At 45.7% G+C, this 17,482-nt stretch overlaps 1 protein-coding gene across 1 annotated transcript in view; it reads left to right on the plus strand.

Annotated features, from left to right (window-relative positions):
• Positions 1–330: 330 nt before the first annotated feature.
• The window catches only part of LOC311512995 (bone morphogenetic protein 2-like), a gene marked incomplete at its 3' end in the record, with an annotated part of 29,039 nt that continues 11,887 nt past the window's right edge, over positions 331–17,482 (plus strand). The window contains exons 1-3 of the mRNA XM_084614520.1: positions 331–555; positions 8,447–8,628; positions 9,268–9,326. Coding sequence (XP_084470646.1) covers positions 8,539–8,628; positions 9,268–9,326 — 149 coding nt within the window. The 5' untranslated portion in view covers positions 331–555; positions 8,447–8,538. The remainder of the gene's footprint in view (positions 556–8,446; positions 8,629–9,267; positions 9,327–17,482) is intronic.

Below are 17,482 nucleotides of genomic sequence, written 5' to 3' on the forward strand. Positions count from 1 at the left end.
CAAGGCAAATCATGTCTACAACTTCACCCCATCTGCTAGACCAGTAACCCTGACAAAGAAGAAAAACAGGTTGTTTTGGTATGACCTGTTTGTGACATCTCAGTGCTGACTATGCCTTAAAACCCTATTATCCTCTAGGTGCTCACAAATTGATTGTTTAATAATTTGTTGCAGTATCTTTCCAGGTATTGAAGTTAAGCTGACTGGTCTATAATTACCTGGGTCCTTTTTGTTCCCTCCCCTGCTTTTTTTAAATATACCTGCTGCCTTGTGACTGTTCTGTGCAGTTGCAGGACAGGCAGATGGAGCTGCCTCTGTCGACTGGAGCAGAACGTTCCTGCCCTTTGGATTCCCATTGTGAACCCACTAGAGTTCACGTGGAGCGGGTGCTGCTGTTTGAAGGGGTTCAGGAAGTGGAAGTGATTGAGGCCTGCCAGTGTAATGCAAGCCCAGAGGAGTGTCTCCGGCTGCCATCCCTGAAAACCTTCTTTCCGGACACCCCGTTGGAGTTCACTGTGGATGTTGGAAAGTGCTCCAATCCAGCCCATGCAAGAGGTATGGAAAAAGAGGAGGAACTTTTCTCTCTTCATCTTACGGGGTGGGCGAGAGGAGTTGATGAGCTGGGGTGAACACGGGGAAGGGGTTACTCCTCGTCAGATCTCCGGGTTGGGATCAGCACCTCAAATGCTACTATTGCAACCTGAGAATGACAGGGGAAATCTAAAAACCTCCCTTATGCTACTTAAAGCGATGTCTGACTATTGGTTAGACAGGAGAGTAGTTCATATGTTCTGGCATTTAATGTAAGCCCCTTGCACTGAGGCAGCAGGGTGTATGGATTAGGTATGGGGCTTGATGCTGAGGACTCCTGGGTTCTAGTCCCACCTCTGCTGTTGACCTGTAGTGCAACCACTTGACCTCTCTCTGCCTGAATGCCCTCTTCTGTAAAATGGGTTTGATGATAATTTTCTGCCTCTGTGAGTTGACGTGAGGAATGATAACAATATGCGCCTTTCATCTGAAGATAATTTACATGGAGTTCTAAAGGAATGCGGAACAGTTAGAGGGGCCACCCGCCAGATGAGACATTACAGTGAGCACAGCTGCACGGCTGTGAGGTCTCCCGGGTAGCCGACAGGAGACAGCTCTTCTGCCAGCACAACTAAACCACTCCCTACAAGTGGCAGTATTCTTCTGGCAGGAGAGCATCTCCACCGACCTAGTGCTGTCCACCCTGGCACGTTTTTCGGTGAAACTTACGTTGGTCGGGGTGTGTTTTTTTCCTGACTGACAAAAGTGCTGGTGTGGACAAAGCCTAAGTTTGCAGATGACATTGAAAGTGGAGGCTGAGCAAACAGCAATGAACAGTGCCCCCAGCTTGCAAAGGGGTGGGCAGTAGGTGACTAATGCATTTAACTGGAGACAAATACCAAATAATTGGGTTAGTAGCAATGAACTTGTCTGGGAAATATGCACTAAATGCAGTATGATCAGGCGTAAGTATATGGGAGTAAAGATTACTGTGAAAAAGATCCTGGAAACCCTCACTTTAGAACTGCTGCAGAAAAGAGGTAAACAATCCTAGGGGCTTGTCTACTGGGGGAAATTGACCAGAAGAGCTTTGGGGAATAAATTGTTCTGAAATAACTGGCAGTGGAGCCATTCTGTTCCAGAATTTATTCTGGAATAATTAGCCTGCTTTGTGAGCACACAATAATTCCAGAATAAAGTGACTTGGTGCCCTAAGTGACGTTTGACAACACAGGAAGGATTTGGATTCAAAATGCAGAACTTGCTTTGTGGAAGCTTATCTGGGGGAGGCAGATTCAAGGAGGACAGAGGTTATGACCAGTGGGGTTCATGGTGCCAGAGAAGGGACTAAGGCTATGTCTACACTGCACACCTTACAAGGGGACAGCTGCAAGGTACGCAGTGTAGCCGCTCTTTGTCACGGGGAGAGAGCTCTGCTGGCAACCAAGTAAAACCACCTCTAACGGGGGGCGGTAGATTCATCGCTGGGAGAGCGTCTCCTGCCAGTGAAGCGCTGTCCGCATTGGCGCTTTTCATCGTTAAAACTTTTGTCGCTCTGGGGTTTGTTTTTTCACATTTCCGAGCGACAGAGGGTTCCATGGAAGTGCAGTATAGACATCAGTAGAGGCTGCTCTGGGATAGTGGGATAAGCACAGTAGGTGACTGATTCTGCTAGAATAACCAGCAGTGAAACAGTTGCTAGTTAGGTTTCAAAGTTAACATCACATTGAAATAAAAGGGGTGCAGTTTACATCGTACTTTTCAGGCCTGCGGACAGCAATTCTGAGCCCCAGGGCAGAGCAGTCAATGGGCTCCCTGGAAAGGGATGTGCCCGCCCGGCTGCCTTCACCACTGCCGGTACCACCCAGCATGCACCTAGGAGACAGGCAGGGCCGTACTTACCCATACGCAAAGTACGCAGCTGCGTAGGGCACCACATTTCCTGGTGCCCTACGCAGCTGCATGCTGCTCTAGCCCCTGTTTGCCTCTTCCCCATGCCCCCGCCCCTGCTCCACCCCAGCCCCACCCCCACTCCACCCCTTCCCGTGAGGACCGAAGCAGGGGTAGGGCCTCCCCTGCACTCACCGGGCGGCAGGAAGTGGAGCGACCCAGCCCCAACCTGCTCCGCTCCGCAGGCTCATGCTGGGGTGTGGTTTCCCCCTACCCCCAAGCCTGCTCCTGCCCCCCTGTGGAGTCCTGGGACCAACCACCCTGTAGCAGGGCAGGGGTAAAACCCCCTTTAAAGCCCTGCCAAAATGCTGGCTGCAGACGGCTCTCTGGTCAAAAGGCCAGGTAGAGAGACATGGGTATGCAGCAGGGACCCAGCTGTAAGCCCTAATGAGGGCTAGCTCAGAGCAACAAGCAGGGTCCAGTGGGAACAGCTGAGCTAAAGAGTGGGAGGGCTATAAAAGCCCTGGGAAAACCCCAGTGAAGGGGTGGTTGGGGAGGAGACAGGAGGGCTGTTTCTCTGTTTCCGTATCCACTGGAAGGAACCTCAAGGGCCAGAAGACCCTGGGAGGGGTCTGGTGTGATTGTTGTTTGGGGAATTGGGACTGCACAAGAACACTGTAAATAAAGACACAAAGGTGAAACCACTGAAGAAGGTGGTGGGACTCTTTATTATACCAGCCTAAACACAGGGTGCTGGCATAGACCCTGTGACCCCCCCCTGGGCATATGGAGGCCTGGGGCCCCTCACAGCCCGCCCCCGCTGTGTAGGGCACCAGAATGGCTAGGGATGACCCTGGAGTCAGGGCCGGATTAATTTTTTGTGGGTCTGGTGCCAAATATATTTGTGGGCTCCCCTGGGGGCAATGGAGCATGTTGGGGGGAGGTTGGTACCTGGAGCGAGGGGCCAGCAATGGGGCATGGCAGGGGTGGCCCCACTCTGCCCAGCCCAATGCGAGGGCACTATTTACAAACCGACAGCTGCCAGATGTACAGTGGTCTGCCCAACCTTGTGCTGCCAGCAAGCCCCTTCCCCTCTGGGGTGGGCCCATGCTATGCCACCTCCCAAAACCCGCCTATGCCCAGCCTCCTCCCTATGCCAAGTCCCCCCCCGCCTACAGCCCATCACAGCAGCCCAGCACCCTGCACGCCACCATCCCTGCCCAGTGCTCCCACAGCCCCACTTCAATTTCCCAGCACCCCAACACACACAAACCTCCCCCACCGCCCAGTGCCCCACACCCCCTCACAGCCAAGAACCCCACACAGACCCCCCAGAGACCCACTCCCCTGTGACCTGCTCCCTGGCCGCACTCACAGGCCCTGCTGAGCCAGTGCAGAGCAGGGATCCCCCCACCCAGAACAGTCCTAGAGGGCAGAACACCTGAAGCTTGGGAGCACAGAGCAGTCCCCCCACGGGCCGCACCCAGCCCTCCCTGCCTGGGGCTGGTTCCTGTGGCGGAGAGGAGGCGTTTCCTTGCAGGGGCAGCACAGAGCAGCCACCAACTTCCCCAGCCCGCCAGCCTGCCGCTTCTGCCCGGGCAATTTAAAAGGGTCTGGGGCTCCCAGCTGCTGCCGCAACTATAGCAGCAGACCAGCTGGGGGCCCCAGGCCCTTTTAAATCACCCGGGCACCTGGGCAATTGCCCCCTTCCCCCCCCCCGTTTGGGCCTGATACTTTATCTGGAGTGACCTCCAGCTTTGAACTTGTAACCTTCAGTGCTAAAACCCTGACTTTCTGCTGCTGGACTTAAACCAGTCCAGTCCAGCAGCCGCAGACACATGAGCAGAGCTGCTCAGGAACCGGAGTGTCCATTCTGCAGGGAATTCTAACATTTCAAAATGTCCTTTATCCTCACTTGGAATGAAAAGTTGCATTTTCAAAATTTACCATAAAACAAAAATTGCAAAAAATGTTTCAGACACATCAAAACTATTTTCTTGAAACATTTCATTTCAATGAGGTTGAAAAGTTTCATTCAAACTTTATCGTTTTGACTTTTCGGTCATGTTATAACTTATAACATAATATAGCATCTAAGTTGAAATGATAAAGTCTAAACAAATTATTACAATAACTTCCTGTTGAAAATTTTGTTGAAATTGATAGGATTCCATGAAACCTTTCAGTTTTGTCAAATCGGTATTTTCTGTGGAAAAACTCTTCCATCAGAAGGTTTTTGACCAGCTCTACTAATAAATATCTTATGTGGACCAGCCACTAGAGAGGGACAAAGACCCACTCTCCAAGTATGGGATATGTAAACAGCAGCAGCACAGAAATAAGTCCGGAGAGACTTACAGAAGAAAGGCCCAGATTTTTAAAGGTATATTGGCACTGCTGTGCTCAGCGTTGTGATGCCTAGCTAATTTAAGAACCTAAAACTCATTTTGAAAAGTGATTTAGGTACTCTGGGGGGCCTAAATCTTATTAATTAGATTCCCAAGTGCCTAAACCCCATAGGCTGAATGTATCAGGTGCCTAAATCCCATAGACTTGCTTGGGCTCCTAAATCAGCTAGGCACTGCAATGCTGAGTTTGGCAATGCCTAGATGCCTTAAAAAATATGGTCCAAAGCCAATGGCATGATAACAAGGAACACAGGGACCTCTGGGTGTGAAAGGTGCTGTTCGGACTCCTGGAACAGAGCGGGCACGTGTAGTGAGTTTGGCCTCCTCCAGCTGGACAGCATGTGTGAGATCTGGTAGGAGGACACAGCCAACCAAGAACTAAATAATGCAGAACTAGAGTGAGTGGAAGTATTGTATATGCAAATTACACAGGTGTAAGGGTGGAAGAATTAGGCCCTCTGTCTCCAAGCTCAGTGGAGGCTTTTCTTTCCCTCAGGATATTCGATGTGTGGTTGGAGGAATGTGGTGTGGGATGCTAAGTGTAGCAGAGTCTCTCTACTTAAAATATCTTTTGTTCCCACATAGGACACAGTAAGGTATGTGAGGAAGAATCTAGTGGTTAAAGCCCAGGGGTGGGACGCTGGAGATCTGGTTCTGTTCCTGGCTTGGCATCTGACTTCCTGTGTCAGCTCAAATTGCTTCTCTTTCTCTGTCTCTCATCTGTAAAGTGACAATAATGGCTGGGCTGAGATTTTCAAAGTTGCACAAAGGATGTGGACGCCCAGTTCACATTGGATTAATTGGGCCTCGGAATCCTAGAGGCAGATCTGAAAATCCCCCAGTAGTTCTCAGTTTTCAGAAATGACCAGGGATTATTGGGATGCCCAAATTGAGACACCTTGAGGGAGCCCAGTTTCCAGACAGTGCTGAGCACCCACCCCCTGGAAGCCTGGCCCCTTCTAGGCATCTGCTGCTGGGCACCTGATCGCTGGTCAGTTTCGAACATTTAGGCCAATGACACCTTTCCTGTGTTGTCAAGTGCCTGGAGATGCACAGCTGGAAAAGCACAAAGTATTCTCACACCCTCTTTACAGCAGTCACAAAGGCTGAATGACTTGCCTGAAGGGCGGGGGGGAGCTCAACCTACAAGCCAGAGAACCAGAGTTTGACTCCTGGGTCTGATTCTTATTAGCTGTATTGCTAGCCACGCTCCTCCACCTGTAAAACAGGGATCTTCATCCTTATTTACCTACCTCACAGGAGAAAGGGGGCTGAGAAGGTTAGAGAAGAACATCTGTTCTTATGCTCAACTAGTGCATTAACAAAGAGCCATATTGGACAGATTGTGTGTACCCTTCAAGTCAGTCACTTTGCTATTTTAAATAAATGTAGTTTGCTTTAAGAATGTTGTTGCTGATGAGGGTTATTTCATATCACAGTAGCCACACTCAGGATGAGGAAACCAGTGTGTGAGCCCATGACCTGGCACCCCAAGGTCCTGCTTTCAATCTCTCCATTTTGTTTCCACTCCTTGGACATAGGGCTTCCTCCTATAAGTGCTGAATCTCGCCTTGTCTCAGTCTCCTGTACTAATCCCTTCAGGACATTTTGTAGTTTATTTCTGCCCTGGTTGTTTGCTCCCCATCCAGTGCTGGCATCATCTGCAAACTGGACCATTGTTGAATTTACACCTCCTTCTAGGACAGTGGTTCTTGTGCTGTTTTCCACAGAGCACTGCCAGGTGGTTTGCAAAGCTGCTTCTAATAATGAAGCATCTGTTGGTCTTCCGTCAGTGATGATTCTTTCTGCTGGCTCTAAACCACTCCGGAACTCACCTAGGGTTTGAGTTGCTGATGTTGTGGTTTTGACCAACTATATTGAAACAACTACCTCTTCACCCGCTTTCCCGGTGGCTGCTGTGTGTCTGTCTTTGGGGCAAATTCAGCTGTGATCAGTTTTTTGGACACTAGAACTGGATGAGTATGAGACATGCAGGAAGACAGTACCCAGCTGCAGAGCGATTAGAGAAACAAGGGGAGAGTCACTACCAATACAAATAAAGTGCCACACCCAGGGCACCAAGACAAAAGGGGAGGTGTAGCCCAGTGGCTGACCCTGTTAATGAGTTCAGTATCATCTTGGCTTCTTAGAGGGGTTACACAGACCAGACTGGATTCCTGGCTTAATATATTGTCTTTTCACACAGCTACATTGTGGCTTTGAAACCACAGATCTTGTTTGGCGGGGGGACTCGAGGATAGTAATGCTGAAATCCCTTGGAAAACCAGAGAGGGGGAATGTCATGCCCTTTAATAGGGTTTAGTATGTACAGAACTGCATCAGTTCTACTGGCTGGTGTGGGCCATGGACCCACCCTTACCCCATCCTTTTGGGCTGTCTGTCTCAAGGAGCAATCTCCTCCTCTCAAGTTTACTGGAGCTAGCCATTGTCTGGACATGTACTTGCCTCAAAGTAGGGATGGGATCAGGATTGGGAGGCTGGATGGTTAAGAGTCCATGGGAGAAGCTTTAGTGTAAGAAGTGAGTCCACGGTAACTTTTAAAAACCACTGAACAAGAGTGCTGATAGTGTAGGTCACAGCACGGAGCCCATTGAATATGGAGCCCTCTTGAATCCCCGTAATGATCACGCCAATAATACGTGTCCTTTACCAGTTTCCAGACATTTATATATTGACTCCCTTCACCAATTGCCTGGAATAGATATCAACCCTTGGCTTTATCAAAACCACAGCATGAAAATGTACAGCTCATAAACCGTAATGCTGTGCAATGGAGGAATATCAGAGAACATTCATCACCTCAATGAGCCAGTGTCTGTCAGACCTGAGTGAAAATAATAGTGAAAATTTATGGAAGGGCAGGAAGTATTCAACACTAAGATCCAAACTGAAAGTGTGAGCCAGATGTCAGACCACAGTGATGTCTGCTAGCTCAGGCAGGGGATCATGAGGAGAGGAGCTAATCAAATCCAAAAGGCGATCCAGAAAAATTGAACATCACAATATGCTACTTTACCACCCAACTCCTCAAAGTAGCTCTGAGGACAATACTTTCCTTTGCAAAGGGCTTTGGCTTCCTGCACGATGTAAGAACCATGTAAAAGTAAATTCTCTTCTTCCCTAGACCTGTTGGTAGCTCAGCCATTAATATGTTTAAAAAATTATTAAATATTCATTGGGTATAAGTCTGGCAGCTCTTCCTCAGGCATAACTCGAACAGATTTCGAAGAGTGGACTTTGGGATTTGGCCCCTGGAGAAGGAAAGTATGTCTGTTGGGTGCATGATGTCTGCATCGAGCATAATATCACTGCCACACGCAGTGAAATCACCAAGGCAGCAACATAACAATCAAAACAGTGGCTCAAGTTGGCAATAAGAAGTGTGCCCAGGGCTTGCTAACTGAGAGACCAGCTCCTAACCTAGAAAGTGAGCACTTTCCATGTGGTACTTTGCATGATTTAGGCCTGATTCTGCAGCTGCTCTGTACACAGAACTCACGCTGACAATGCCCAGCAGGAATGTTGCACATGCAAAGGCCTCAGGATGGGGTCCCACATGAAATTACACTCTCGTTCTCACTCTCATTCTCTTTCAGGAGGACTCTTCTGTGCACCTGTAAAGTTCGATTGTGTTCTGATCAAAAGCCCAAGTGGTGTTGAGGTGGTTCAAACTCTGGAAAACTGTGAAATGAAAGAAACCTGCTATCGAGTTTCCTATGTGGAATACTATTATGAAATCATACACAACTCTGCTGGGGACAGTGAGGAGCGACTGACGGTTAGTCAACTGCATGCGGCTCTAAAAGAGTCTTAGGGTTCGTCCAGACACAAAAGGTGTACTGCTTTAACTACAAGCCGCACAATTCCCTCTTTTGTGTGGACGCAAGTTAAACTGGCTTAAGGGTGCTCTATACAGGTATTGCTATTCCTATACAGTCAAGGGCAATTAGTTATAATGGAATAAGCAAATTTATACCAGCATAACTGGGCCCACACTATGGGTTATACAATGGTTTACTTCATTAAAAAGTCACATATCTAATTGAAATAGTTACACCGGTACAATATCTGTGTATTGGTGAGGTCTTATTTCACTGCAATGGATTACTCTACAATCCCAAACTAAGTTATAAAGCAATTCATTTTATTTTCTTGGGCAAAAGAATTCAGTCAAATGTTTAATGTGACTTTAAAGTACTTCTGACACAATGAAAGCTGCATCCTTTACCAGAGTTAATACGATTCATCAGTTAAAGATAGGTTAAAATAACCCCTTGCATGTAGACAGTATCCGCACACAGCACTGTCCCACAAGCAAGACTTACTGCCAAGTAGCTGGAATGCTGTGTCCCTTCGGGCGTTTATTGGCAGGGCCTTGCAAGTGATTTTAATGTCTTTGTTTTGCAAATCTTTTCAGGAAATTGATGTAGGACGGTGCTTGGGGAGCTGCACCTCAGGGAATCATTGCCTGCTTAGGTAAGCACAGCTGTTCACACACAGCCCCTCCCCTTACAGTAGGGTTAGCTAAAATCCTCTAAAAATGCAGCTTCCTTACAGAATGAAGGACAAATTCTGCACGAACTTATATCTGTGTATCTCCATCGACCTGAATTCAATTGAACAAGTGTAAAGTCAGCATCCAAGCTGCCTCCAAGGAGTCTGTCATTTTCATTCCATTGCCAGCTAGTACCATTGGGCTCCTGTCTCAGAGTTTGGTAGGGTATTTTGCACTGAGTTCACTTGGTCTTTCGCAAATTCACATCCCACTTTGGTATTTCTAGTAATGTCATGAGAGTCGAGCAAAGGGAATCAAGCATAGACTCTGAAGATGGCAATCCAAGTGTGAGTTTTATAACTTGGACACTGTTTCTACAGCAGTGGGTGCACTATAAGAATCTGGACAAAGAACTTGCAAGCTTTCTTGTTCTATCAGACAGCCAAATGCACATGTATTTAATAGGTTTCAGAGTAACAGCCGTGTTAGTCTGTATTCGCAAAAAGAAAAGGAGTCAAATAAATTGGTTAGTCTCTAAGGTGCCACAAGTACTCCTTTTCTTTTTACGTATTTAATAGATTCTAAAGCCAGAAGGGAGCACTGTGATCATCTAGTCTGACCACAGGCCATAGAACTTCTCCCAAATAATTCTAGATCATATCATTTAGAAAAGCATCCAGTCTTGGTTTAAAAATTGTCAATGATGGAGAATACACCACGATCCTTGATAAATTGTTCCAATGGTTAATTACTCTCACCATTAAACATGTATACCTTATTTTCAGTCTGAATTTGCCTGGCTTCAATTTCCAGCCACTGGATCATGTTATACCTTTCTCCTTGAGACTAACACTATAAAGCAGATTTTCTAATCATTTCATTGTTCTTGTGACTCTTCTCTGAACCCTCTCCAATTTAGCAACATCCTTCTTGTTGGACACCAAAGCTAGCCAGGATCTTATTGAAGACACTATGGCAATGATGGCCCTGCTATCTGTGGCCGAAATTGCCTTCTTTGCCCATAGAAGTCATGGCATGGTGAGGTGCCATCCCCGTGGAATCTTTCCCCCTTAAACTGCTCTCCATAGATGTCCCTCTGCAGGCATCCCAAATCTACAGTTGGTTTAAATGAGAGAGGGCTGGTAACAGGGTGTTCTTGGTGACAGTCTTTGGTTTTCACATTCACTTTCTCCCTTGATGTACCAGAGCCTGGATTTTATCATCTTTTTGACATGCTGCAAACTCACCTGTTGTTCTAGGCTTTGTCTGGGTGGGTGAGGTTTGGGAAATGGGAAGTGGTGTTGCTTGTTTTGAGGTTTGGTGCGGTCAGAACTTGTCTGGGGATGAGAACTGCTGTCTTTCGCTGCCTGTTGACATGTATTTGGCTACAGTTTGTTTTAGTTTTGCACCATGCCTAGGGAGTTCTGATAAACACAAACGAAAACAAATAAGCAACAATAAATAAATGATTCCCATTTTACAGATGGGGAAATTGAGGCACAGAAATATGAAATGGCTCAACCAAGGAGCCTGTGAGAGAGCATCAAACAGAATCTAAACTGGCAGATGCTCCAAGTGCATCTTTCCACTTCTGGGGCTGAGAGCAGCCTAACCACTCTCCACCTCCACTGTCTAGAGTCTTCTGTGCAGTTTGCTAATGCTTTCTCTGGGTGTTTAAAAATAGTTTATTTGTACTGTTACTATTGCTTTGTCCTCTTTGCAGTGTCTCTGTACATGCTGAAGACTGTAAGCTCTTTGGGGTAGGAACCACTTTTTTTTCTGTGTTTGTACAGCACCTAACACAATAGGGTCCTGGTCCATGATGGAGGCTCCTGGGCAGAGAGACAGTGTAGCCTAGTGGGCAAAGCACTAGACTGGGACTCAGAAGACCTGGTTCTATTCCTGAATCTGTTGTTAGTCAGCTGAGTGACCTTGAACCAGTAAATTCACTTCTCTGTGCCTCAGTTTCCCCATCTATAAAATGTGGGGAAATTATACTTCCCTTGTAATTGGCTGTGAGATCTACTGATGAAAAGCTCTGTATGAGAGCTGGGCATTACCACAATACAAATAATAATTGTGCACCCAGGCTTGCTTCAGAGACCAGACATGAGTTGTGAGCCCAGCTTTGTCAGAGGATGTGAGCTATGAACCCAGATCCCTGGTCAGACTGAGAGTGCTACGTCTTCTGTGCATCTTGGTAATCAGTGCTTTTGTTTTTTAACAGAAGGGATTCGCAGAATGGAGGGAAATGCCTGGTTTGGGCGGAAGGTGCCTCCAGCCATTGCGTCCCTCACCAGTACAACACACACACATTCAAGAGCCGCAGTGGCAACATCCGCACCGTCTTCGCCATCCAGAAGTGTAAATGTGGGAGTTATTAGAAACTTCGGGGAGTGAGGGATTGGAGCTTCCAGGGAGGGGAGAGTGCAAATAGCACCTTGTCCTGCCGTGCCCACCCTCTGCCAGACTGTCTGTACTATATGTAAATGAGAGAAGGCTATTTTATAAATTAAAGGTATTTTAAACAGTGGTTGTGTGGAAATTAACTACCTCCAGAATGTTTTGCAACTTTTTAATAAACACTGCGGGCCATAGTCTGTGTCTGGGGAGCGTTTGCAGCTCCTAAGGACTCCAGTGGGAGCCCATGTGTATCCAAAGCCAGAATACGGCCTTGTAAGAGCCAGAACCTAGAAAGGCTAAAGATGGGCTTTTATGTGCCTCAGTGTTCTTCTCTCCCATGTTCTGTGTGAATAACTGCATGCCAAACACACCTGTCTGCGTGTCCTGTGAAAAGAGGCAAAGTGCATTACTACCGAGAGACAATTCAGCTGCGCAGCTAGGGGGCCTTCCCAGGACTGACCCCACCAGGATCCAGTACCTTTGTCATTTTTTAGTTTTTACAAATATACACTCACATACAAAATATGCTTGAACTGTGACAACATGGATAATGCCCCATAACACACACAGACACGGAGCGGAGGAGGCAGGAGAGGAAGGAGGAATCAGGAATCGGGGGAGAGGGAGCAGCAGTGGGGAAGCAGTAGGAATGGGGGAGAGGGAGGCAGGGGAATGTGTTGGAGCAGAGGCCCATCTGGACATTTTCCTTTCTTGGTGTGTAGACTCTGAGCAGTCCCAGACCTACACTGTTCTGTTTTACAAACAGCCCTGCCCTTGGCAATGGGGAAGTGTGCAGAGGAAGGAAAGAATCTGAACAGTTTCCTCCTGCCAATTAACTAAAAGCTACTCAAATTGCTTGTAATTAGCTCCTGTGTATTCTGGATAATTAGGAGCCCTCTCACGCTCCTTACATTGGATTAGAATAAATTATAGACACCGATTTTCAAAGGAGACTTCGACATTATCCTAATCCCATTAAACCTTCATCTCCTGTACCGTGCAGCCCAGCAGGGGGCTCAGATGGGCCAGGCACCCCACGGACTGCCTGGCCATGAGAGGATCCATTTTCAGGTCAGTCAGTCTAGGCTGTGATGTGGGGGAAATGAAAGGTGCGAGGAGAACCTTTCTGCCCCTGCCAGCCCTGTGAGAGTATCAGGAAGAGCAGCACGTCCTGGGTCTGTAAGGAGAGGAGGAGACCGGGCTGCAGTCACTTCCACTGGTGAGACGACTGAAGGTTTAAGGAGTTGCCCAACATTGCAGCCAGGTGTGAGAACAAACTTAGGAGGGTCCTTCAGCAGAGTGTTGCTGGCTGACTCCAGGTGGCTGACGAGAGCAGTCCAATGTTCTCCCATCATTTTAACCCTTCAACCATTTTCTCCATCAAGCTAAAGTGCAGACTCTGGGATGAGGGCAGCACAGCTTGCAAATATGACTGAAGCAGCCTAACAGCCCAGCTGGCAGAGGCTGCCTGGGCAATTCACTGAACCTGTACTGCCCCCAGCCACCTGCTCCGAGGTTTTAAGGCCAGAAGGAACCAGTCTGATCATTTAGTCTGACATCGTACATAACATAGGCCAGACTCAGAGAGTTCTTGCAGGGGAGAGAACTCCCTAGTGTGTCCCTGACACTATCTGGCCCAGTGACTGGTGGTTGGACTAGAGCGTAGCTTTTAGAAATACACATCCAACCTCAGTGTAAAGACTCCAGGTGGTGATACATTTACTTCTTTGCATCTTATTTCCAATATGAATTGGTCTAGCTTCAACTTTTAGCCATTGGATGTTGTTATGCCTTTTTCTGCTAGATCAACGAGCCTCTCAAAGATATCTAGTATCTCCTTCTGTAGGTAATCATAGGTCATGCTCAAATCATCTCTTAATCTTTAATAGATTAAAAAGATTGAGTACCTTTAGTATCTCACTGTAAGGCAGGTTTTCCAGACCTTGAATTGTTTTTGTAGCTCTTCTCTGAACCATCTCCAATTTTTTAATATCCCTTTTAAAGTATGGACACCGAAACGTCACACAGTATTCTAGTCGTGGTCTCATAAATGCTGTATACAGATGTAATATCACCTCCCTAGTCCTGTTTTCACATCGAAGAATCATTTCAGCTCTTTTAGCCACAAGAGCGCAATGGGAGCTCCTGTTGAGTAGGTTTCCACCATGACCTCTAAGTTCCTTTCAGAGTCACTGCTTTCCAGACTACAGTCTGCTGTCCTCTAAGAATGACCTATTTCTTTGTTCCTAAATGTCTGGCTGTGCATTTGGCTGTATTAAAAATCAGTGTTGTTTGACTGTGGCCAATTTACTAAGATATCCCATTGCTCTGTCTCAGTGACCTGTCCCTATCATTATTTACCACCCCTCATTTGTGTGATCAGCAAACTTTAGCAGAAATCGTTTTATATTTTCTTCCAAATCATTGATAAAAATATTGAATGAGTTGAGAGAAAACCATTCCCTGAGGAGTCTCAACTCATTGATAAATTCCCCATTTACAATTAGGTTTTGAGATCTATCAGGTTTTTTTTTGAGCAGTCTGATATGTGCCACATGGATTTTGTATAGTGATAATTTTTCAGTTGGAATCACATGGTTGTAAGCCAAAATTCAAGTATATTACCTCAACACAGTTACCTTTATCAATCAGACTTGTAATCGTATCAAAGAATGATATCAAGTTTGTTTGACAAAACCTATTTTCCATGAAACCATGATTGGCATGAATTATATTTTTGTTCCACATCAGTCTTTCCATTAATATTCCTAGAATTCATGTCAGACCTACTAGCCTATAACCAGTCTCTCCATATACCCTTTCTAAATATTGGCAAAACATTGGCTTTTGTCTGGTCATCTGGAATTTTCTCAGTTTTTCAAGTTATTCAGAGTTAACATCAAAGATTGAACATCATTCAAGTTTCAGTGGGGGAGGTTTAGGTTGGATATTAGGAAAAACTTTTTCACTAGGAGGGTGGTGAAACACGAATGCGTTACCTAGGGAGGTGGTGGAATCTCCATCCTTAGATATTTTTAAGGTAAGGCTTGACAAAGCCCTGGCTGGGATGATTTAGTTGGGGATTGGTCTTGCTTTGAGCAGGGGGTTGGACTAGATGAGCTCCCGAGGTCCCTTCCAACCCTGTTATTCTATGATTCTATGATTCATAGATTCCAAGGCTAGAAGGGATCATTATGATAATCTAGTTTGACCTTCTGTGTAACGCAGACCATAGCACATCCCTAACCTAATTCCTAGAGTAGTTCTTTTAGCAAAACATCAAATCTTGTTTTAAAAATTTCCGATGATAGAGAATCCACCCTGACTCTTGGTAAATTGTTCCAATTATTAATTACCATCACTGTTAAAAATTTATGCCAAATGTCCAGTTTGAATTTGTCTAGCTTCAACTTCCAGCCATTGGATCATGTTATACCTTTCTCTGCTAGATTGAAGAAACCATTATCAGATATTTTTTCCTATGTAGGCACTTACAGACTGTAATCAAGTCACCCCTTAACCTTTATCTTTAAGGTTAAGCTAAATAAATTGAGCTCCTTGAGTCTATCACTATAATGCATGTTTCTAAGCCTTTAATAATATCAATTGTCCAGGAGTCTCAGACAACTCCTTTAAAACTCAGGTGCAGTTACCTGGTTTTTAATTTTAGTAGATGCTGTTTATCATCCTCCTTACTTACCGTTAAAATAGAGAGTATATGAGTACTCCTGGAAAGTGAATTTTAAATTCTCTTTCTATGACTATTCCAATGTGCCATAAACACTTGTGCCAGCAAAACTTGATCACACAAATGTTTGTAGAAAGTGATAACAAAAGGGGCAGGAACATAGCTGAAATGAACTCAATGAAAAATTTGAATGAGTATTTGCAAAACATTTTTGTACAGTTACCCATCTCTCATGTATATGTGTATGCTTTGATGGTATGATAGACAATTGCTTTAATAGTCTTAGTATATAACTAGGGGTGGGAAAATCAATTCAGGAAAATTAAGAATTGGGCCTAAACTTTCCCCATTTCCTGAAACAGACCTTAAATTTCCATTGAAAATGGAAGTTAATCTAATTTGGCAGTCTCTCTTGAGCCACTGCAGCTCCTTTCATTCTTCTGGTACCCTGGGCCTTTGCTATTTAGGTAGATATAGCCATATTTTAAATTGTTTGGGGCAGAGACTATCTTTTAGTTATATGTGTATTCAGTAGGTAGCACAATGGGGCCCAGATCCCTGATTGGTGCCTTTAGGAGCTAAAACAACACACATAATAAATAAAAATATAGATTAAGGCATGATTCTGCAAACACTTATGCGTGTACTTTACTTTGCATATATACGAGCAGCTCCACTAAAGTCAATGGACTTGCTCATATATGTAAAGTTACAGTATCTGTGCTTGCAGGTGGGAGGCCTTAGTCATGAACCAAAATGCCACACATACCCCTGGAAATATTCAAATTTTGTGTGTTGCTGCTGCTGCATACAGAGGTTTTGCCCTACCCCACTGCAAAGTCCTGAGTACTCCGCTGGAGACTGTGTGAAACTTTGGGCACCACGTTCGGAAAGATGTGGCTAAACTGGGGAGAGTCCAGAGGAGAGCTCCAAAACGGACACAAGGTTTAGAGAACCTGATGTATGAAAAAAGGTTTTAAAAATTTGGCTTGTTTAGTCTTGAGAAAAGAAGACTGGGGGAGACCAGATAACACTCTTCAAATATGCTGAGGGCTGTTATAAAGAGGGCGGTGATCAAATATTCTTCATGTTCACCGAAGGCAGGGCAAGAAGTAATGGGCTCCATGTGCAGCAAGGGAGAGTTCGGTTAGATATTAGGAAAAACTTTCTAACTGTAAGAGTAGTTAAGCTCCGGAATAGGCTTCTGAGGAGGATCATTGGAGGTTTTTTAAGAACAGGTTGGACAGGGATGGTCTAGGTTTACTTGGTCTGGCCTCTGTGCAGGGGGCTGGACTTGATGACCTCTCGCATTTCCTTACATTTCTGTGATTATATGAAAATCTGATATAATTTGTTGTCCATAATCACACTTTGGTCTCTTTTTGCATTAATGCCTCTCACTTGTCTCCCGCCTGTTCAGTGTCTGTGCTTTGGAGTCTTTTCCCCAAGCCCCCAGTTTTTCCAAAGTGGCTACCTAAAGTTGGGCTCCGAAAGCCAGATTTTCAAAGGTGGGGAAGACCCTGAATTCAGTGATACCTGTGAAAATCAGGTCACTTTTATTTAGGTTCCTGCATAGAGATTTAGGAGTCCAATTCTAGGCACAGGTCTGACAATTTTGGCTAAATGTATCGATGTATGTTTGCCTTTTGAATTCCTACCCATACTATTAATCTAAGTCAGCCTCTCAGAACTGCCACAAAACTTTACCAACCCAGGTAAAAAAATGCATTAGCCTGCCATTCCTGCATGGTGCTACTCCATCACCATCTTCATCTGCATCTGCCCCAAGGTTGGGAAGAGGGGGATGCTATCTGGTAATTCCCATTTTGTGCCTGTCCTCTGTCTTTTACCCAGGGGCTTAAACATGTGGTTTCGGCAGAACCGTTTCATGGCTGTTCTCCTTAATTCTTTCTCCTCATTGTGTGTGTGCTGATGTGCCACTCATAGTGGCATTTTACTAATGGGTGCAAGACGCTGCTTCCTTCAACACAGCAGGGGATGCATCTTTTGTGTGTTGTAGGATTCTGGCTAGTCCATTGGTCCTAA

Source organism: Lepidochelys olivacea (genome assembly GCF_965140295.1).
Source record: "Lepidochelys olivacea isolate rLepOli2 genome assembly, chromosome: 25".
NCBI lineage: Eukaryota > Metazoa > Chordata > Testudines > Cheloniidae > Lepidochelys > Lepidochelys olivacea.